The sequence below is a fragment of the Esox lucius genome, chromosome 13 (assembly GCF_011004845.1).
Source record: "Esox lucius isolate fEsoLuc1 chromosome 13, fEsoLuc1.pri, whole genome shotgun sequence".
NCBI lineage: Eukaryota > Metazoa > Chordata > Actinopteri > Esociformes > Esocidae > Esox > Esox lucius.
The window spans coordinates 28476902-28500049 of record NC_047581.1 but is presented as its reverse complement, the minus strand read 5'-3'; the positions used below and the strand labels follow the sequence as shown (position 1 = coordinate 28500049).

The following is a 23148-nucleotide window of genomic DNA, read 5'->3' as shown; positions in this document are numbered from 1 at the left end:
TATCACATATCTTCTAGCCTCTAACTGGACAGATTGAATGGAAGCAACAATTGCTGCAAAATCAGTGGAGAGTAAGTTAGATATCCATGTTCTCATTTTCTTATATAATACTTTTAATAACAAATTATATTATAAATACACTTTATCTTACAAACTTTCAAGACACTTAAGGACATTCTAGTGATCTGTCATGACCCACTCAGTCAATATTGGTGAATTACATTTTTGAGTTGGGATTCTATGAATAGTTCTACATTCCAAAGACTTAGACATGCATCCATATCGACACAAAGATGGATAACACTTTGTAATAACATGCAGTAATAAACCATTTGTAAAAAATGCTTAATAAAATGAATGACGTTGGTAGCGGACCTGCGGGATTGTTGTGTGTGTGTGTGTGTATAAGCAGCCGTCTTCATGCAGGCAGCAGCGGCGCCTGTGGACGGTGGGAACACAGCCTAGCGTGGGTTCCTGGTCAGGCGGAGTCACGGGGGAATAAGCCTGGATGATTATCTCGAGCTTTGCCATTCTCTGCGTTTATTGTGGAGATTATGTTCTTAAGAATCTGCAGTGAGGTGAGGGTCCAGGCTTGCATTCTTCTCCTTCTCTTTTCGCTCTCTTTTTTCACTTTCTTTCTTGCTTTCTTTCCCTACCCTCTTTCTTCATGACTTGGCTTGTAAGAGGTCCCTGGTTTTCACTGAAAACTTCACAGGAAGGTTTTCAGTGTTACTATGTCGCACACTGTTATCTGTCTCTCTCTCTGTGTTTGTGTGTGTGTGTGTGTGTGTGTGTGTGTGTTTGTGTGTCAGTGCCGGCCCTAGCCTTTTGGGGGCCCTAAGCAAAATTTGATTTGGGGGCCCCCTCTCCACTAGTGGTCCGGGGATCACTAGTGGTGCGAGGCCCACTGGCAGTCGGCGGCCCTAAGCGACTGCTTATGTTGCTTACGCCTAGGGCCGGCCCTGTGTACTGTGCATCCAGAGTGCCACCAGCTACTAACTGTGTCTAAGCGGCACCCAGAACCAATAGCTGTACGTCAGGAACACTAACTTTAGTTGCTTACTGTACAAGAAAATGGCAAACACATTCAATTTAGTTAACAATAAAAAAGCGTAAGCACTGCTTAAAGGTGCCATTGGTAAGATTAGCCCTCTGTCAGCTACAAGTAGAAATAAAGAAACAAATTAATGAATAGTTATGAATAGTTCTACTCTCCAAAGACTTGTTCAGTACTTTATACATGCAGCCATATCAACACAAAGATGGATAACACTTTGTAATAACATCCAGTAGTAAACTATTTGTAAAAAATGCTTACAAATAAAATGAATCTATAGATTAGGTAACACTCATGATTGTCACATATTTCTTTCACCGTTCTTTTTAATAAATCTCATTTGGAGATACTGGAAAACATTAAGTTCAGGTTGAACTTCGACTGAATGGAATGCATCTTTAATAACAAATGATTTATGGCGCACTGTTTTAAATCTTTCCCCAATACCTTCTGATAAATAATTATAACTTTTCTAATATGGTATGATGGAAATCTAAGGAATGGCACCTTTAACAACTTGGTCAAAAAATGTGTATTTTTCAAATTTGTATAGAAACATTGCTGCAGTTAGGAAGAATGCTACAATTGCAGAGGAGTCACTTTTTCTGAGGCAAAGTAGCTTGCACGTGGATAGTCACACAGCAATTGAAGAATTTTGAGATTATAAACACGGGTGGATATTGTGCTGTAATATAAGAGATATTTTAATTTTAATAACTTTTTCAAGTGCTTTGTCCAAGGGGTGATTTTCCAGGTATCCCAGTACTTACATTTCTTTGACCCAAATTCAAGTACTTTAAGCACTTCAAGGACATGATGCAGTCCGTGTGGGTGAGGCCAGAGAAAGAAAAGCTGAAAAGCTGCTTGAATATCAGCCCACGTCTTACAGCTTATTGGTCTCAGTTATCTGTGCAAGCTTGCACCCGAGTGAAAATAATTTGCCTTATTACTGGTTTGTAGCTTTCACTGCACTATTTACAATGGAAATCTAACCGTGTTTGATGTTAGAGAACACAGACTCTCTCTTGGTTTTTTGCACACAGACACACATACACACACAAGCACATACGCACAAATACTATGCACATACACAAATACACATTTACTACACACACCACATTAAGCACACAAGCGCACACACACATCCACACATAATTTCCCCTCTATGGTCTGGCACCACGCAGAGAGCAGGTGATTAAATCCCTGTTTATCTCTCTTTGGCTTTTAATGAGAAACACACCTTTTTTCCACAGCTGTTCTCTTTAACAAGCTGCTGTCCTTCACTCTCAGATGAGGGTGTGGAGATAATGACCATCTGATGTTATAAATCAGACAAATCAAGAACCCTTAACGCAAGCCTTGTTATCTAAAGGAGAAGAACTATTACAGCACACCCTGCACATACTAATTACTAATTCAATCTATCTGCTTGCTTTGCCCTGATATTTCACCACACATTGAAGTATTTTAGCCCATGTAGTTTTCAGTACTATGTGGGCTAAACAAAGTTCACAAAACAAGTTGACAATTAGCAATTTATATACAAATTAGGTCTGACAAACAATAAACAGAAAAATTATAAAACATTGTATCCTTTATATAAAGAAATGATTTGTGCTAATTCAAAAACCAATATCTAATAAGTTGAGTTTGTGACAGTAACCTTGACTCTTTGACACATTACCAGAGATTACCAAGTTCTGTAATTTCCTATAAACTTCTATCTTGTGAAATTCCTTTTATCCATTTTAATTACTGCTGTGTGGCTTATAAGAATCATTAAGTAAGATTACCGATGACATACATTAGATATATGTGTTTACGAGAATCTCAGCTTTTCATTGCCGTCTTTGCATATTTTTTATAGAGGTTTTTCAGAGACATAAAAAGACCCAGCCATGGGCCCTTCGGGATGCGCCGTTGTCTTTCAAAGGCCTCTGCCACTTAGCTCACTAGACAAATCCAATGGTGCAGCTCAGAGGTCTGTAGCACAATCACAGTTTAAGGGGTTTTACTCGCCGGTGTGTCCAGGGAATTGACAGGGTTCATTCAGGACAAGTGCAGTACGAGCTTATATAATCAGTCCCCCCAGAGGGCTCCAGATCTGTGGGTCATGTAACGGATGCAACAGTCACGCGCAGACTCCGACGAGGCCGTCACCGAGGGTGTTGATTCGAGCTTTAGTTAGGGGGAGACCCTCCCCCCCTCCCCCCTCGTTCCGGTCAGATTCCAGCACATCTGCGGGATGATGTCAGGGTTCAGAGAGAGGAGGACTGAGCTGTTATGTTGGATTGTTTGGAAAGAAAGATGCTTTGTAGAAGAAACATGCCTCTCCGACGAGTAGAATTAAGAATGACCTCTGCTGTGTTAATGGAATTTCTATCTGTAGCATTTGCTAATGTTTTGCAACTAAACACAAAAGACAGTGTGATGGTACCTGGAGCCCAGTTAACCACACGTTGACTGACTAACTAGTTGTTAAGCATTTAGTGGTTTTTGAAAGCTCTGTAAAAGACCTGTATTTTTACTCCCCAAGTGTAAGTTTATACAGCTCATTGTATCCTGTTATTAAGAACAATAGGCAGGCCCTTCTATATTTCACAGTAGCCCCAGTAATCTCCCTCTGATTAGATATTTTTTAAAGCTGGTGTTTGTCTGCCAATGGTCTCTGTACAAATATCATAGGCGGTTAACGAGACGGTACTCCAGCAGCACATGTAAAGACTCAACACTGGGACTAGGAACATCAAATTAACTCCACATTATCACGACAGAGAAAAACATTGACATTAATATGATATTGGTGATGCTTTTGCCAGTGATGATATTCTGGAGACTACCCTTGAGCTGTAACTATTGGATAACAGTATATTCTGTTTATGATTGAACTTGTGCTATTTTACAAGTGTATCTATTTATTGTGCTCTACTATCTATAGCCTTTGGTAATTATCCAGCTTTGAGGTACTGTGTACCTCTTGCTGTGTAATCCCTTATGGGGCTGGAATGTCAGTTTAACCATCAGTGCCCAATCCAACACCAGGGGGAGTACAGGGTTGAATTTAAAAGAGTTTTACAGTAAATTCACTCCTTGAGAGTGGACCTTTAAATCTACTTCCTTCATCATAGCACTGTTGTAGTCATTAAAAAGTTATTGTCAGATTGTCATTTCTATCTCTATGGCAGTGGGTCCACCATTGTACCAGTGGAATAAACAGAGGATAAAGAAGATGGGCAAGGGAGCCTAAGCCAGGAATGAGATATTTAGACAAAAATGTAAATATGAGTTATAATAGGGAACTAAACACAGAGATCCTTGAACAAATAGTCACTCTAAACCTACAGCCTTTACTGTGTGTGTGTGTGTTTCTCAGCAGCAGGTTTGTAGCAGGCCCAGGGTCACACTCCAAAGACCTACTGCTTGTTTCTAGAAAATGTGATTGCAAATGATGACATGCCTTGTTAGTATTTGTCTTTCTCTCTCCCTCTCCCTTTATCTGTAAGTGACACTTCATCAATTGATCCTCCTATGTCAAGCTATTTGTGCATGTGGATTATGGGCTGTATCCCAGGGGTCAGCAAATGTTGATTTCCTTAGCCTCACTATTCTGTTTTTGGCAACATTATCAAAACATTTAAAAAATGTGGGTGGAGGGAGGAAATTCCCTCCAATACAAAAAAGAGACAATGTGATCTTGTCTCACAGTACAAAATCAATGTTCTTCTAAAACACTTTCTCTTTTTAGGTTTAGTTTTGTTCTATTTAATGTGTACATTATTATTAGAATTATTCTAATCATTTCCGGGGGTTTTCTGACAATCCGCTACATCAAACCTCTGCCGGAGGCGGAGTGGTGGCCTACAGAATCCTGTATGTTGTTCTGCCATTATCCAAGTAATTAACCACAACTGGTTCTTGGGAATCCGATGTGGCAGCCGCCTAAACCTATCAGTTGGGACATCAATCAAAATCACTGCCTTCCAAAGTCTGATAAGGTCGTTTTCAGTTGTTACAGATACGTGTCTACCTCGGGAACCGCACTGCTGCTATTCCTGCATTTCAGTTGCACATGCCACCTTGCGCCTTCAGGTTGCCTTCGTTGCACTTAGATTTGCCATCACACTTGCATTTTTCAGATGTTACATGTACATGTCTACCTCGGGACCTCGTTGCTGCTATCTCTGCACATGCTACCTTACACCTTCAGCTTGCCTCGGCTGCGCATTTAGAATTGCCATTTGAACCCACACAACGGTTTATCCCAATTGTAACATACATTACACTTAATACTTGTAAATTGGCTCCTTTATTTGCCGTTATTGCACATTTAGTGTTGCCATTTTTGCTGCATTTGCCTTCACTGCACATCTATACATTCCACTTGTAATATACGTATACTTATTACCTATCCGTTTTCTGCACTCCTCTTTTTGCACTTCTGGTTAGATACTAACTGCATTTTGTTGTCCTGTACTTGTACTTGTTCAATGACAATAAAGTTGAATCTAATCTAATCAACTGGGCCCTGCGGGTAATTCTGACTACCCAATGTTTTACAGTATATACCAGAGTGATGACTTGTCAGCTCAAACATTGTTGCTGTATGACTAGCTATTTTTTGCTGAAAGCAGGGGGCAGGTGGAAGTGACCGTGGAGATGTCAGAGTAGACCTGCCTTATATTAGAACAATATAGACTGATTTTTTCTGTTCTTTCTAATGCATTATACAATGACTGTGTCATTTCCCCTGTTCTGGTGCTTTGTGATAAATATATCCCCATCACAGTGAGATGCTGATAGATTACTGTGATTGGTCTACTGTCACAGTGAGATGTTGAAAGATTACTCTGATTGGTCTACTGTCACAGTGAGATGCTGATAGATGACTGAGATTAACCAACCTGTCACAGTGAGATGCTGATAGATGACTGAGATTAACCAACCTGTCACAGTGAGATGCTGATAGATGACTGAGATTAACCAACCTGTCACAGTGAGATGCTGATAGATGACTGAGATTGACCAACCTGTCACAGTGAGATGCTGATAGATGACTGAGATTGACCGACCTGTCACAGTGAGATGTTAATAGATGACTCTGATTGGCCTACCTGTCACAGTGAGATGCTGATAGTTGACTGTCATTGGCCTACCTGTCACAGTTAGGTATTGATAGATGACTGTGATTGGCCGGCCTGTCAAAGTGAGATGTTAATAGATGACTCTGATTGGCCTACCTGTCACAGTGAGATGCTGATAGTTGACTGTCATTGGCCTACCTGTCACAGTTAGGTATTGATAGATGACTGTGATTGGCCGGCCTGTCAAAGTGAGATGTTAATAGATGACTCTGATTGGCCTACCTGTCACAGTGAGATGTTGATAGATGACTGTCATTGGCCTACCTGTCACAGTTAGGTATTGATAGACGGCTGTGATTGGCCGGCCTGTCAAAGTGAGATGTTGATAGATGAGTCTGATTGGCCTACCTGCACTGGGTACAGTGTGTGTACCGTTGTAGTTTCCAGTGTTGAATGTCAATCTGCCACTCAGTCAGACCCAGGAGCCCCCCTAAGGCTGCTCCCACCCCTTGCATAACACTGCTATTCTTGCCTTTGAATGTCTGTGAGTGTACGTTTTGTGTGTGTGTGTGTGTGTGTGTGTCTGTTTGTGCAGCAATGCGTTGCAATACAGCGCAAGCCCTGACACATCCACAGTCAGCACTCTCTTCCTTCTCTGTCTTTGCCCCTCTCCTCCCACACTCCATCTTCTCCCCTCACTCTTACTCAGAGACACATACAAGGTGTGGCAGGCATTTACAGGGGAATACCGTCATATCTTATTATATTCAATCATTTATTCACCTACAGTGTTCAGAGATGGACCTGGGAGAGACAGGATGAGGTAGATAGAGGAGAGAGGAAGGAATTTTGAAATCTACAAGGTTTATGTGCGTGGTGGTTGCCAATCCAGTTGGAAGGGTTAAGGTTGTCACTTGATATTCCTCATTTTTATCCCCAGTTCCCAAATATGTGTAGTGCATAATACAATATTATTGGAGTGTGTTTGGAATATATATATTTTCTTTCATATTGCAGTATTATAGAGCATTTTGCAGTGTTTAGCAGGCAGGAAGAGCTTGCGGTGCTCAGGGGTCGTTTGGAGGTCAAGTGTAATAATTCCAACATGCTCTCATCGGATTCTCATGACTGGCTATGCCTGTTAGGGCCACATTAACCTGCCAGACAGCCATATGAAATTCAGTGTGAATATACATACTATACCATTAGCTTAGGTCAGATTCAGTTCACTTCCTGTACATTTATTCTCCAAATCGTGCAAGCTTCCTCACAGCCTCATTTCTCCATAATGGCTTTCAAAGCTAACCTTGCTCCTGAAATACCACTTCCTGCAGTCGTTTATAGTGGCAATATAGTCTAATCAGTTCATTGAATGACAGTTCGTTTATTCAGCTAAAGCCAAGTTGGAGCCGCCCCATACCCTGACCCTGGCGTTCAGAGAACCTTTTCAGGTCTTGAAACATCCACTTCCTTTAGCTGGCCCAGCTCTGTGGCTTATAAAACATTTACGGAAATGTACTTTCTGTCTTCTCTCTCCTCTCTGCTCTTCCTTTCATTCTCTCCTGTCCTCTTTCCTCTTCTCCTTCCTTCTGCTCTTCCTTCCTTCATCATGTCTGTAATAGTGCTGTTCTGTCATATTTCACCTCCGACGTTGAGTGCTGGTGAATGTGACCAAGATTATACATGTACATATGTAATATGTACAAAGTGTTTCTCAGCTGTGTATCTCAGTTCATTTTTTACATGTATTCATGTGTTGCACATTTCATCAAAATCCTGTTCTGAATATTTGTTTAATGTTTGATGCCCAACAGAGTGTTTTTTACTGAATAAGCTGATGAAGATTTGGCGTAAAGTGCATTACTGAGGCTCGAAAAACAATACCATCTCCAAGGATGGAAAATAAGTGGTAGCTAAATCCTTTGCCAAAATGTTCATGTCACTTGATTGTTAGACACAGTATAACATTAGGTAGCTAGCTCAGATTGAGGTGAGTTCAGCCCAATATTTTACTACACACAAATATACAATGATCTAAAAGAAAGAGAAAATGCAGGACCATCAAAACCAGGATAGTCTGAAAGATTGACCGATAGACTGAAAGATGCCTATCCCTGAGGCCATCAGACTGTTTAATGAACTGCATCTTTTCAGTAAGATGTCTCTCACTGTGTGAGTGAGTGAGTGAATGACTGACTGACCCTTCTTAAATAGAATAGTGGTTAGAGAAGCGGACTCGCGTTATGAATTATTCGGTATAGACGAAAACATCGCTGGTTAAAACATCCAGTGACTACATTATAGTAAGCCTGAAATAAAACAGTTTACGGTTATAGTGCGACTGTTTCTGGTGGATTTTCGAAGTATGCATTCGTGCATGCGTTTTGGGTCAGGATAGACATACACATTTGTTGGCTACAACATAGGCTACAGTAGTTACGTAACAGTGAGCCTTAACTAAAACTGTATACGGTTATTTTGTGACAGTTTCTGGCATGGAGAAGTTCATATTCAATCTCGCTAGAAATTGCTAAATTCTTATGATTATTCCTAAGAAGTTTGTAGATACCAGTAAGACTATTTCTGGCTGATAAGCTGTTCAAACGGCCAATGGCAAAAGCTAACAGTTCGTAGACATTATTTGCGGTGGAGGTAAACTTAATAAGACACGTTAGTCAGTTTAACGCAATGCTCAATAGTGTTTCGCGACTGGTGAAATGTGTAATGCTGTGGCGTTATGGTTAAAGACAGTGCCTCTCACAGGGAATATATTGTGAAAACCACATTAATTTATTTTATTTCCACGATTATCTCGTCGTTTCACTTGATGAAAAAGTTAGTTATCGTCACCTTTCTTGATAGTTATTGGATCAATGTCATTCACGAATTAAAGAAAAAAGTATGTTGATATGCCGTGAAAGAAAGAAAATACGTTCTTATGCCATGAAATGAAATAGCTTTGGCAGACTTGCTAGCAATTGCTCAATACTTATGACTATTCCAGTAAGTTATTAGATACTAGTAAAGCCTATTACTGGCTAATAAGCTGTTCAAAGGCCAGTGGCAAAAGCTAACAGTTCATAGACGCTATTTGTGGTGGAGGTAAACTTAGTAAGAAACGTAAATTTAACTGTATCAATATCATTCAATATCAAAACAGCCAGTGGCAAAAGAGGATTTGTTCATAGACACAAGAGGCTCGTTTAACATAGAGCTCTGTCGTGCAGTGGTTAGCGACACAGCCTTTCACATGGGTTTGAATCTCAAGAGGGCAATACGTTCTATTGCGGTCGGGCTGAACTAGGCTTGCCTAGTAATTTGAACTTGTGTGGACTTGGTCTTTCTTTTTGTGCATTAGCGCAACTTTTTTGAACCCATGGTATTGTTTAGGAGTAGATACAAAACGAATTTGCGACACCTGCAACAGATGCTATAATGTGTTTTTTTCCAGTAAAACATGGACATTTGATGAATTTACTGTTTTAGGCATATATCATCCGAAATGTTTTCTAGTTAGGGTTATTAGCTTTCCCTTATTCAGAGAGAATGAAGAAACCTATATGGTGGATGAGTGTAGGAGAGGTAGAGGTGGCCATGACACGTGGTAGAACCACATCATAATGGAGGGTAGAGATGCTAGAGGTGGGAATGGCGGGCAGGCTGCAGTAGTAGCAGTCACTATAGCCTGCCCAGCCTCACTCCTGGGTGTCCTGTCACATCTACTCTGGGTAGGGGACTGTAGCATAGTTGGCTCAGTTCATTTTGTATTCCAGTCAAACCCCTCTTAGAATCACATGGTCTACGCAGTAATCATGTGTCCTATGAAATAATGTTTCTGCCATGCACAGTGAAGCCGCAATATTGAGAAAAAAAAACGGATTCAGTGCTACTTCGGATAAGGCAAACACAGTTGTGTCCCTGAGCTTCACACTAATCTCGTAGACAGTGCCATTTGGGTAATTTTATGGGCTGGCTGCCTCAACCTAGCATGTAATTGCTTCAGCAGTTTAATGTCATCTAAGTTCATTACACTCATACACAGAGCTGTTTTCATAATTCATGCTCTTTAATGGAATTCCAGAGATTCAAAACAAAGTGATGTGTGGCGCAGAAATGTGTTGCGCATACAAGTGTTATGCAAATGGCTCTCCGACGGGAGGCGTTGATTATTTAATTCCCTGTTTATTGTTCTCTAACAAAGAGCCTTAACCACGTCTAAATGAGTTGATTACTTTTCCTTCGGTTCTTCTCTGCTCTCCCTTGGAAAGGCAGGTCACATTGTTATTGGTATAAGGAGGAGACATCTGGTCAACAGTACCTGTGTCAATCAATTGCAACTAAGATGATCAAATTAGTTTATTATAGCATGCACTAAGTCTGACGTCAGTGTTGTTTAACATCTTAAAATTTGATGTAAATCTATTTTAAATTCCCCATATATACAATGGAGCTCATTGTAATCGGTACGTAACATAATTCACTTCATGTTAAGAGAAAATTACTTCCTGAATAATTATTTATATGATGTGTAATATTTGTTAAATATGATTACATGAAGTGGTAGTTATTCAAACTGGGGTTTTCATAGGATTATGAAAAACTCACTCGTCCCCCGTAAAACAAATTGAAGCTCCAAATAATTTATTACCGTCTACTGCAACATGTGATGACATTTAAACGTGTCTGAAACCTTGGCTGAAACATTCTCCAAGGGCACTTACACTGACCAAAGGTGCGAATAAAAGCGGTTGACAAAGCAGTTAACTCAAGGCACATTTAAGTCACCGGTACTTCTTTGACTGTTGGACATCACGTAGGTCATTGGGAGGTCATTGCGTTACCCTGAGGTGGGAATATTTTGCCATGGAAACATCGCTGGATTTCCTCTGGGACTGATATAACATCTTGTGCTGGGAGGAATTTCAAGATCTGTATAATTATTGGAAAGTTGTCTTGACATTGCCCAGAACCACATCCAAATGTGACAGCAAAAGTGAATGTTTGGCAAATCAACCGTTCCTCTTCTGACTATGGAGTTCATAACCCGTCATGTGTCTACACCTACATTTAAATGTGTCAATCTTGTGTCTGGATTCCCTTTTCCTGAGCTATATTCAAATGCCAGTATGCAATCTGCAAACAGAGGAATAGTCGATAGTAATATCAAAACATTCTATGGCAGTAGCAAACTACTGTATATACTGTAACTAACCAGAGAGTGATCTACTGGAGTAAAGCTTAAGGGATTGCTAACAGGTTAGCATAACTCTAGCCCACAACTAAAATTGTTTTCTAAATAAGCTAACTGGCTTGTATTTTTAAAGCCAGTGAATGTGTTCCCCTCATGATAGATTGTATTTCATCTAGTGTTAAAAAATAAAAACACTTGATCCCAAAACACATTCTGGGCAAGTTACTGATGACCACCAAAGCTATTACCTTCAACTCCAACACATTCCAGTGCTGTTGGTCCTTAACACCAGTACTGTGATGCCTAACCTTTACACCAAGTGAACCTTTATGGTTAATGATATTTGCAACATTTTTAATAGATTACGTTAAGGAACAACATAATAGTGAAACGTAAAAAAAGCAACGTAATAGCAAGTTATTAAGGACCAATAGCACTGGGGATATGTTGATAAACATATGACAAACATATTCGTACCAATTTATTTTCATACTGGAAGTAATCGAGGTTTACAAAATAGCTTCATACAACCGCAATTTCTAAGAGGAACTGTTGGCTGGAAGCCAGGTGGAGTAGGTTCAGAGTTGGCTTTGGCCAGGATGTAGTTGGAGCTGAGTGGGGAAATTAACTTGACACTGCCTGACAAAATGTCTTTCACCCCAACTGGGATGAAAATTCAGATTGGCCACACACTTTCAACTGGTCCTCTGGGTTAAGAGGGGACGTATGTCTTACAGAGAAGCAGCAGAATGTGTTAGCTAGCTGCAGCAGATGGTACTGTTGTTGGTTGCCTGCAGTCATGGCCCGTTGCTATTTCACCAGCTTCCCATGTTTACCTGCTCTAGGGTGAAGCAGTTATTATACCAGAAAAACAGATAATAGCATCAACAACCCCCCGGGACTGAACAGATACTTTCCAGCATGGTGCCTGATCATGAACAAAAAATCAATGTCTATCTTATACAGTATAAATTCCTAAAATCAATAGATCTGTGTAATGAATGCTTCAATATGCTGTATAACCAACTTGATTTAGCTAAACTAATGTTAAGGATCTGTGGATCACTGGGACGTCTTGGTGTGCTATTCAAATTATTCAATTGTTTAAAATTGTATTCCTATTCCCAATGGTACTACAATGAACATAGCCCATGCATTAACAGTTTTTCTTTTACCTATGATGTTGTGGAATAAGATTCTTGTTTATCTGCCCCTGAAGCCAATGTAATATTTTAGTATTGACATCCTCCAGAAAATGTCCAACCAAACATCATACAGGAGATATCATCCCTGCAGCCTAAAATCAAACCAATGAGATTGTTAAATTTTATTTGAAATGTGGACAGGACTGGACAGAACTAACGTAAGGACAGGTAAGCGTGTTCAGTATATAATTTGCTTTTATACAACACTATCTGTCGACTATTAGTCTAAGAAGCTAGTTTGCTTAACTCACTGTTTTCTGCGCTCTCAACCGCCTTTCGATTCCACAGCTGAATTGTAGCACTTTGTGGCCAAATATTTTTTTCCGCAGGTAGCATTAATTCATTAAATATATTCAATCTTCCCTTGAATTTGCTGACTTTCATCCACTTGCTAACAGTAGACTAAAAATGTCATGGTACATTGTCAAATGTAAAAAAAAATATTATTTAGAAAAAGTATTTAGAAAAATAACATTCAATCTAAAAATTACATATAGGTAAAAAAAAAAGAAAACAGAAAAGAAAAGGGGGTTAATTGAATACACACACAAGTATTCGTTGAATACTAAATTCATTTCGGGTATTCAAATATTCGACTATCCGTGCCCATCCCTAATATGTATACAGATATAGATTATCTACCATATCAGGACACTACCAGCATCTTCAAATGTAACAGCATATTGCCCATCATCCTAGTATCTATCCAAATAGACTTGTAGTGCTGAGTTGTTTGACTAAGTTTTTGGACTACATTCTGGCTACTTCACATTAAAATATGATTCAACAGATGAGCAGGTTGAGTGTCTCCACTAATGCTTTAATAACTCCTATAGAAATGCATTGGTACTATCCAATTAAAATGAAAGACTTTAATTAACATGCAGTAATCACAGAACACATTCATTGGGAGTATATTAATAAAGTGGAAGACTTTAATTGAGTTATTGTGAATGAATCACAAGAGATATGCACTGGAACCATTATATATAAATGAAAGGCTTTAGATGAGTTAAAGTGCAGTAATTGTCTACATTTAATAATTTCTATTGTTTGACGGAAGCCAGACAGTCTTTTGTTGTTAAATGGAAAAGCCACGCATTCTCGCTCCTCCATCAGCTTCACTAAGAAATAGAGCTGCACGATTTGGATATATATTGAATTGCGATTTGTTGGATAAATATTGCAATTAGGATTATGAATTGTGATTTCCAATGACATAACCTCACTTCTAAAATAAGGTCATTGAAGTCATAACCATAATGTGCTAGCTCAATAAGTGCTTGAAGTGCTTTTGAAACATGTAACACTTATTATCGATTTCATGGTACAGCCTGTGTCTGAAACATTGTATTATTAGTAATTAAATGCACGTGGTGTCAGTCACTCCATTATATATTGGAACGCAAATACATTTAAATTAGAGGAAAAATGTAAACAGCATTTTCCATGTCATCGTCACTCTGCCATATTGGTTAAACACAGCGTTTGCTATTCCTCCTCACCTCCAAATGCATTGCAGATGACTCGTCATGTTTGGTGGCTAATCATGAACTCAACTTGCTTAATGTGGCCTAGTCCTCCGAGGGAACCTGAACATTTTAATCTTGTCATTATTCACTGCGTTCTGACAAAATACATTATTCATTATTTGATACATATTTGTAGAGAAACCACACATCTTTAGATAATATGACAATTTGTTTAATTTTGGAATATTGTAACCTATACCCAGTTGACGCTCCAGAATGTTTTTCCTCAGGTGATCGTTGATCTTCTATTGAACCATTACATTTACTGTGTATGCCTATGATGCCTAGAAAGTTGTATATAATATTATTCTGAATTCTACACATCTGTATTTAGAACAACAGTTTACAGAGGTAGTTTGTAATGTTCATAATTACTCCTTTTCTCTTGTTCTCCAGAGTTATATGATCTTGAGAATATGATTTGTATTTACCTACATCCAGTTTGAAGGCAGTTTTTAGGTGGATTGTATTACATGATGTTGCTTGCTAGCATTAGTTCAACCAGGTGTAAAGGAACTTCTAGCTGTTTTAAAAGACTTTTAGTTACTATGCTAATGCTAGTTAACAGTTTTCTTCAAGCCGAATGAAGAGATTCATTGAGCAGTTAATCTGATTTCTGAGAAAATTTGTAAAAAGCATATTGCCAAAATCACAAACTATCCTTTTACCAAAATCCCACATTAGGTTTGTATATCTTATCGGCAATGTATAATTTGATGGGAAAATGACCTTTAGTGAAATGCCACATCATCACACGGCAAGATTGACAAGGCAAGCATGTACGGGCCTTGGCATTTCCACGACAACCCTTTTGACGGACAGCTTGCCAAGATTGGCCAGGTACGACTCAGCATCTCTCTAGCACCTGATGGACAGAGAATAAAGGGTACTTCACTCTTCACATATCTCTTCACATTACCCTTGTGTTTATTTGAGATAAAGAATACTTTGATAGGTTTGGCAGCTCCTCACGTCTGTCAATAAGACAACGCCACCTGGTGGCGACTGAGAAGTGAGCAGTGGGGAGATGTGTGTGGAACTCTAGACGCATTCTTTTCTTACCATGACGTGCTGTAGTTGTTTCGTTTTTTCTACTGTTTTCCAAATATGTATCGTAGGATATTGTATAAATGATCTGGAGATTGATGAAGAAAAGGATTTAGGTAAATGTCATTGCACACAAAATCAATTTCCACTTCCCAGGACTAAATAATCCTATATAATCCTGCCATCCATTTCCCGTTCCAAGCAGGGGAATCCATAATGTGCCATTTTGTTGTGCTTGGTTGAATGAAAGTGCTTCTTTAGAATGAAATAGTATTTGTTTTATTGTTGCCCATAGGCGACCGTAAAGATTGATGGTTGAGGCTCACATCCATCTCTTTCCTCCCACCATATTTTCACTGAGCCTTGCACTCTAGCTATGCTTACCCACTGTGAACTTACTCTCCAACCCCCTTGTATACAACTCCCCAACCAGACACAGACACACATACACACACACACACACACACACCCACACCCTTCATACTTGAGGAGGTTTCCCCTGAAAAATGAAGGCTGACAGTCTGCACTTGGATATCATTTCATATCCAAGATGCTTCAGTAAAGAGCGAAAAACTAAATAATTGTCACTGACCACATAGTTTTGGATGTCAGTGTATGGATTGTTTAGTCAAAATAATGGAATACCAATTTTTTCCTCCCAAATTAACCCCTTACCACCTGTTTCTACACAACTCTGAACCCCTGCCTATCATTCTGCCGGGTGTGGGTGATAAATAGGGTTGTGGTGGGCGAGGCCTTTTGACTCTTGGCAGGAGTTACAAAACTGCTGACGTGCGTGTTGGGCAGGATGTGTGTAAGAGGCAGGACTGAATCCTGTTTTTCAGACCACAGCCATTGGCTGAGAGCCAGGGTGATGGTTAAAATGCTCAAACACACGCACACACACCCGCTCCCATATTCAGAATACACATGCAAACCATGACCTCCATCTATTTGCATCCAACACTTTCACACACACACACACAAACAACAAACAGCATATTTGACATGATCATGCATGTGCACTGTGATTCTATATCATTTGTTCTATTTAGAAAGTATGTAAGATCATATTCAACTATGGGTTTGAGGTTGGTGCCAGCAATGTAATGAGTATGTGGTCAGTCAGGCAGGCATCTCTCGAGAGGTCTACATTACAAAGAAACGGATGTTGGCTTGACCCATGTGGCTGAATTATATATGCTTTCATGTAGCATGTTTCTTTCTAAGAACATGTCTGAAGAGTGCTTGTGTATTTTCAACACTCAAACACATGCAGACACAAATGAATATGCAACAAACACATTCAGACACAAATTAATACAGATATTGTACACCTGGACACGTAGAATCAGAACTATAAGCCACCATTAGTTCAGCAATCTGAAATCTCATGGTGCAGTAAGAAAAAAACATGACAGAAAAAAACAGAAACAGAAAAAAACAGAATAAACAGGAAGTAGAGATGCTCGGAGCATTGTTTTAGTATTCAAGGTAATAAAGTATGCACATGTGGGAAGTGGTCTGTGTTTCCACCCCAGCCTATCTCTGACAACACATCTGTGTGTCAGTTTCATTTGTGTAAAGGTGGCATGGTTGTATGTTTGGGGTTTTAACCTCACTACGCTGCCTCAGGTGAACAAGCTGACACACACTGCACACACACACACACACACACACACACACACACACAAACAAATAGATGGGCAAAACCACGTTTGACATAGACATGTTACGGTGCATTCATACTACATGCTTCATTGCCGGTTCCTTCACAACAATCCGACTACAATTGAGGACTGGGGAGCTTCCCTCAACCCCCCCCCCCCCCACACACACACACACTAGTGAGTTGAATGAAGGCTGTGAGCAGTGTGAGGCACTAAGAGGATCAATAGGTTTAGCTCACTGTACACAGGCATAACAGGGTTAGGACAACCCACTGACTCACTGCATGGGAGAGAGGGAGGGTGAGTTAGAGAGGGAAGAAGGGAGGGAGGGAGTAGGAAAGGGAGGGAGGGAGGTTGGGAATTAGAAGGGGAAGGAGGGAGTGCTTCCCACTGAGCTCATGAGGACAGGCAGGATTAAGAGGGAGGGAGAGTAGCACTCTGTCACACCAAGAGTTGACTGCTCCTGCTCCAACCGTCTTTCCTGGCTGTCAGGAAACGGAACGTTTTCCGGTAAGATGAATCCCTGAACCCATTCACAATGAGGATGTGGGACCGCGATTTCCAGATCCTCTCCGGAAGAATCCCGCGAAAAAAAGAGCAGCCGACCGAGAAACTCCTAGCTGTTTCGGGGTGGACACCTGGGTCAGAGTGCTGAGGACTTTAGCCCCGTCCACACCGCTGGCTTACAGACGCACCATCTTCAGTCTCTCAGCGTCTTCTTTGTTTTAGAATTAAGTTTAACTGTGTGATTCTTTTTTTTTATTTTATTTTTTTAACCGAGTTGGGATAGTACAGTCCTTGTGGTATGTACAGTCATATCCCTTCCAATGGCTAGTTGTTGACTTGTAAACGAGATGGCTCCTCAGGGGACTTACTTAGTGGCCCCTGGTCACCACTAAGGTGTAGAGCGGTGTAGGGGCATGCCAACAGGGGGGAGTTTCGCCGTACGCGTGGATAATTAAAAGTTAGGGGAAGACCCAGTGCGCAGCTCCAATGAAGCCTGGACTCTGCCACGGGCCGCAGGAGAGGAGTGTGATGCAGTTCAGCGACTACCCTTTCAGGAGGCACTCGTGGATATGGTGAGTGGCGTGTCAGTATCTGTTCATGTGCACGTGTGCGTGTGTGTGTTCCCAACACGGAAGCAGCTGGACGTGTTGTCGCCACCCCCCTTCCCCGACGTGAAACTCGCTCCAACCGCACTGACAACCCCCCCCCCCACACACACACACACACGCCCACCCCTGCTCTGCGTGACCACGCACTAACCCATAGTGTTTTCTTTATCTTGCATAATGTCCTGTATTCCTGCTAGGTCTGGTGCACTAATGCTGTTTTGTACTGGACATGTTCTCCAGCAGTCAGTGCCCCCGACAGAGTGCCCAGACAAGGCTTTTGACCCAGGCCTGCTCTGGGAGGCTTACAGTTCAATGGGCCGCTCATTTCCCGCCGTTTCCTCTCACAATAAACTGTCGTGTTGATCCATAAACAAGACTCTAAATCAGACCCGAAATACAGCAACATGCAGGGAGGAGGGTTTCGCAGCTTTAATTTAGGACAGACCTGAATATACCGTAGCAGAGGCTCAGAGCTGCCCGATGCTCCCTGCTTTGGGATTCTTCCTGTGCACTTTTCACCCGCCAGTTAAACTGATGTGCCTTTGGGGATGTGCCTTGCTCAGCGCCATGAAAGATGTCTTGTTGTGCTACTGTTTCTTTGTTTTTTGCCGTCTTTAGATGGTCTGTTATTACAGCCCGTCATATGAGACTCCATGTTTGGACCACAATGGAACACAAACCCATACCTTAAATTTCCTCAGTTCGCCTGCCTCCTCCCTGTCCAGAATAGCATGCAATGTGTACAGTACAGACAGTCACACTGACAGACCAGACTCGCAGACAGACAGATTTCTGCCTATGGTTACTTGCAGTGCAAGAAGCGTGCACTGACAGAAGATGTCATGCTGGCTGCAGCACACGCTGTGTAAAGTCAAAGATATTCCTTTGGTTCACAGCCAAGCGTCGTTGTACAGCCAAGAATACTCCACTTTAGACAGTATAGTAACGACAATAGTTTTTTAGCATTGGTTTTTGAGTTTCAGTTATTTAGTTTCTCTTAGTCAAGTAACATAGCAAGGAAGAGCTCTTGTGCCAAACCATTGTTTACTTTATCAGTATTAGATGAATGGTTATGGAGGAGTGCCATGAGGTGGTGACCTTCAGAGAGGTCAGACCAGAGGCTCTGGGTGGATGCTCTGTAGTCTGTTTTATATATAGTGTTCCTAGCTAATCCAATGGTGGCTGCATGGACAGAGACACACAGCTGTCCCCAGTCCCTCCACGCCCTGTCTCTCTAACACTGCTACATCATAGCTAAAACCATACTTATTTATTGTTGTAATCCTTGACATATTAATTAGATGTTTAACAAAACGAATAATGTGTTACACAAGTGGATGACATAGTTCACAGGAACTGCCACACTTTCAGCTCCTGAGCGCAACTTTCAAAACTACTGACTTCACACAAAAGCTCTGTAGCGCATGTTTCAGGGTACTTTTAGAAACACCAAACCAGAAATAATGGAAAACACAGAGATGTGGCTGTTCTGCCATGAGGTGCTTGCTCATCCTCCTCCTCACATCCATGACAGTAGCTGGCGGTGTACATAGTGCATGTACAGTAGGCCTGGGTCATGTTAACTGCCTCAGGTCTCTTCCTCAGTAAGACTGTGAGCTAAACAGCACGATCGTGCACTATGTGAGGAATAGAGTGTTGTCTGGGATGCAGATTATTCAGGGGAGATCACTGGAGAAAAAAACAATTCTCAGTTATTATTATATGGATCTCATTGTTTCAGTGCTTGACTGAAATATGTGCCAGGTGATATTCAGTATCATCAAAAGAGGTGATATTCAGTATCATCAGAAGAGGTGATATTCAGTATTATCAGAAGAGGTGATATTCAGTATCATCAGAAGAGGTGATATTCAGTATCATCAGAAGAGGTGATATTCAGTATCATCAGAAGAGGTGATATTCAGTATCATCAGAAGAGGTGATATTCAGTATCATCAGAAGAGGTGATATTCAGTATCATCAGAAGAGGTGATATTCAGTATCATCAGAAGAGGTGATCCCATGCATACTTTTATCACGGTAGATCAACTTGTGGGAGAAAAATCTAAACCAGCTCCTTGTTCCAGTGATTGTTATGGGTATTGAACATATTTTAATGATTTATTTTCTTAATAAAAGTGGAGGCGATGCTCCATTTGACCAGCTATTGTGGAGAGACTCCTGATTCTAACCAGGGTGCCTATGACTTTGTAGCTTGGACCATTTTGTCATGGTGATATTTATGTACTGGAAGAACCATCACTGTTGACTCCAGAAGGATATGGCTATAAGGCTATGTGTGTCTTATTGAAAAATAATCTGTGTGTTCCCCAGGCTCTGCCCTTCTGATCCATGTGTACCAAACCATTCATCCACAATTGGTGGGATATTTACAGACGCAAATGTGATTTCTGTCTCTTCCCGGCACTACCTCGGCAAAAATGCGCCAATGACCGTATACTGGGAATGAATTAGGTGGGACATGGTAACCTGACCTCATTCAAATCTCACCCTGGTGATTTTGGAACTCTGAGTGTATGTTGATTATCTCTCGTTATCTATGTTAACTGTCATAAATGGATAGGCAATCTGAATTGCTGTTAAGTCCATACAATGGCATTATAGAAATACCAAAAAACATTGCGTGGTACAATGTTAGGCCTGCAGTTTAATTAGGGTACTGATGAATGTGCTTTTCAATCACACGTTTCCTCTTTCATGGAGCATTTGAATGGTTTGATGTTCCATAGCAGACAGATTAAGTGACAATGCTAAAACTACATGTGCGTGTCATCATGGCTGTCTGAACACAAGCTTTCTTCTCATTCCTGTAGAGAAGAGCTGTCAAAGCCCATTTGGCACTGTGTCTATATGCTGCAGACGGACAGAGTGTTGTTTCAGTCCCCAGAGACGAGGAATGCACGTTACCCTACAGTGTGTGTATGTGTGTGTCTGTGCTGAGAAGCTTGTGTATTATTTATTCATTTTGTCTTAATAATGGACAAGCTTGCTCCTCTTACAGCCTTCCCTGACCCTGGCTGACTGAATGACCAGAACTCTCCTTCTCATTATCATTGTTTTCTCAGGATTAGCATGTTGCTTCTGTTGTCCTCTTTTCTTGGTTCGACATATTCATCCTTAAGATTATTATTTTTTTTTTTTCCAGAAGTACATGTAGTACAGTAGAGTACAGTAGAGCTCTTAAGTCAAGTCTGTGTTGTTACTTGCAGACCATCTTGTATTGTTAAAATGTACCACTCACTACAATAAACTGGTCCACGCATCTATTTGAAGGCACCATGTTTCCTGATCCTCATTGATACAGCAGGGCATCAGAAGTCCAGGCAGAAGCCGGTTTAAATCTGCCATTCAACTCCCAGACAATAAAGGCTCATCTGGGGAGTTGTTACACAATCCCATTTGGCCTTGGCTTTGACACTCAACAGGCATACAAGGAAGCAAGTAACCACATACACAAACACATGCACACAAAAGGACGATTTGATTATTCCTCCTTAGATGTGCATTTGCAGAGTGCAAGTTCATATGAGACTGCCACGACTATCGTTTCATGTTCAAAGTTGTTCAGGTCACTCGTTTTGCCCATTGTGAAGTTTAATCTAACTGGAACTAAATGCCTCTGTGACAGTCTTCTTTGTATAGCAAGGCACAGCCATTGTAGTACTGATTCATTTTGATGAACGGAGAAGGGTACCAAACAAAATGTATATACATGTAGTTAGTATAAAGGCATTGAGAAGGAGCTCTGCACTGCTGTTTCTCCCTAAAGTATTGTTGATGTGAGGCCTGAAGAATCAAGTCAGGCCCTGTGGTGACACTGGGGAAATGAGCTGCTTCCTTTTTCTCCATTAAGGTTTCTGCAGGATCAAATAGTGTAAACCCAAACCCAAACTTTCCTTCACTCAGTTACATTGCTGTGACTGGGCTGCAGGTTAACAAAATTGGCTTTCTGAGCTCTGACAGAATTACGGCTTTCTGGAAGCAATGCCATCACTCAGTGTACCCATAGGACCAGCAGAGATGAGAGAGGGAGAAAGTGTGTGTGTGTGCCTTCATGTGTGGGTCAAATGCTGCATAGCTGCTCTCCCACAGCATCAGCCTCTGTCACCTGGCTGCTGGTGAGATGCAGGTCTTTATTAAAGAGGGCTCTATTCAGCCAGACCAGGCAGCGTTCTAAGGGAGACCATAGACGCTGTTTTTACAGGCAAATGTGTGCGTTCGGTAGGCCTGGGAATTTCCACTGACGTCACAATAAAATTTATTACAATTCTCTGGTGCCGATACAGTAGTTGTGAACATTCTCAAGTCTGTATCTTTTATATAATATTTTCTATTGGTTTTATCAGTTTTCTTGCGTATATACAGCAGATTGGGATGTTGTCAGGGGTATCATACATTATATTGGCAAAAATGATATCAAAATATGTAAGCAGATGCTGTGTGTGTGTTTGTGTGTGTGCCTTCAATTAATTTATCATACATGTACTAATCATGCCCTGTGATTCATTTGTAATCCAGTTTAGGAGTAGTTATGGACGCATAACGACACATCTATTCATTACCGACAGTACTCAAGGCTTTATAATTATAATCATAATAATTATAATGTACCGCACCATTGGGCCTTACAGTCACTGGTCATTTATTCCCACAAGGATCATGCAGGATTATACTGACCATAAGTCTGAGTCATGTAGTTATTTTTTATCACTGAGCAGTGCATAATAATAATAATTCAAAGAGACCAGTGACTGATATTTGGGGCGGATATACAAACACCAACACAAAACTTTCTGCACATGCATTTAAAAATATGTTTATTTAATACTAGAAAACAGAATATTTAAACATTATATTTTGAAGCTATCTAGTTCATTAGCGCTTACTTTGTTACACAAAAGTATCACTGCATAAATCAACTGAAACGTTAGTGTTAGCTAAGTTTTACTTCAACAAAGGGCATTGGGTAGGGACTTTGGCGGAAAAGGTGTGACTGATTTAAAAGCCATTGCTTTTGCCTCCGTTGGATGAAGTCCCTGATCTTGTTTGCCCTATTAAATGGGGGCCCTTAAAGATCACGTTCCAATGTCTTTGTGTTCTGCTTGTAGGCTGCACCCAAACATTAGTTCAAGCATTTTTGGTGGATTGACGTTACTCCACAGTAACTAAGTATTTTATCGACAATCATATCAGACAAATTAGCGATTCCAATTATTGTAAAAACGCTGA

General features: G+C 40.7%; 1 protein-coding gene across 2 annotated transcripts in view; it reads left to right on the top strand.

Annotated features, from left to right (window-relative positions):
- The window catches only part of LOC105014502 (cAMP-specific 3',5'-cyclic phosphodiesterase 4D), a 103052-nt gene that overhangs the window by 25403 nt on the left and 54501 nt on the right, over nt 1–23148 (top strand). The window contains exon 1 of one of the 2 annotated variants that reach the window (XM_020052814.3): nt 17192–17862. The exons of the other annotated variant lie outside the window; for it this stretch is intronic. Within the exon in view, the coding sequence (XP_019908373.1) occupies nt 17777–17862 (86 nt within the window). The 5' untranslated portion in view covers nt 17192–17776. Of the gene's footprint in view, nt 1–17191; nt 17863–23148 lie in introns of those variants that run through there. 2 annotated transcript variants of the gene reach the window in all.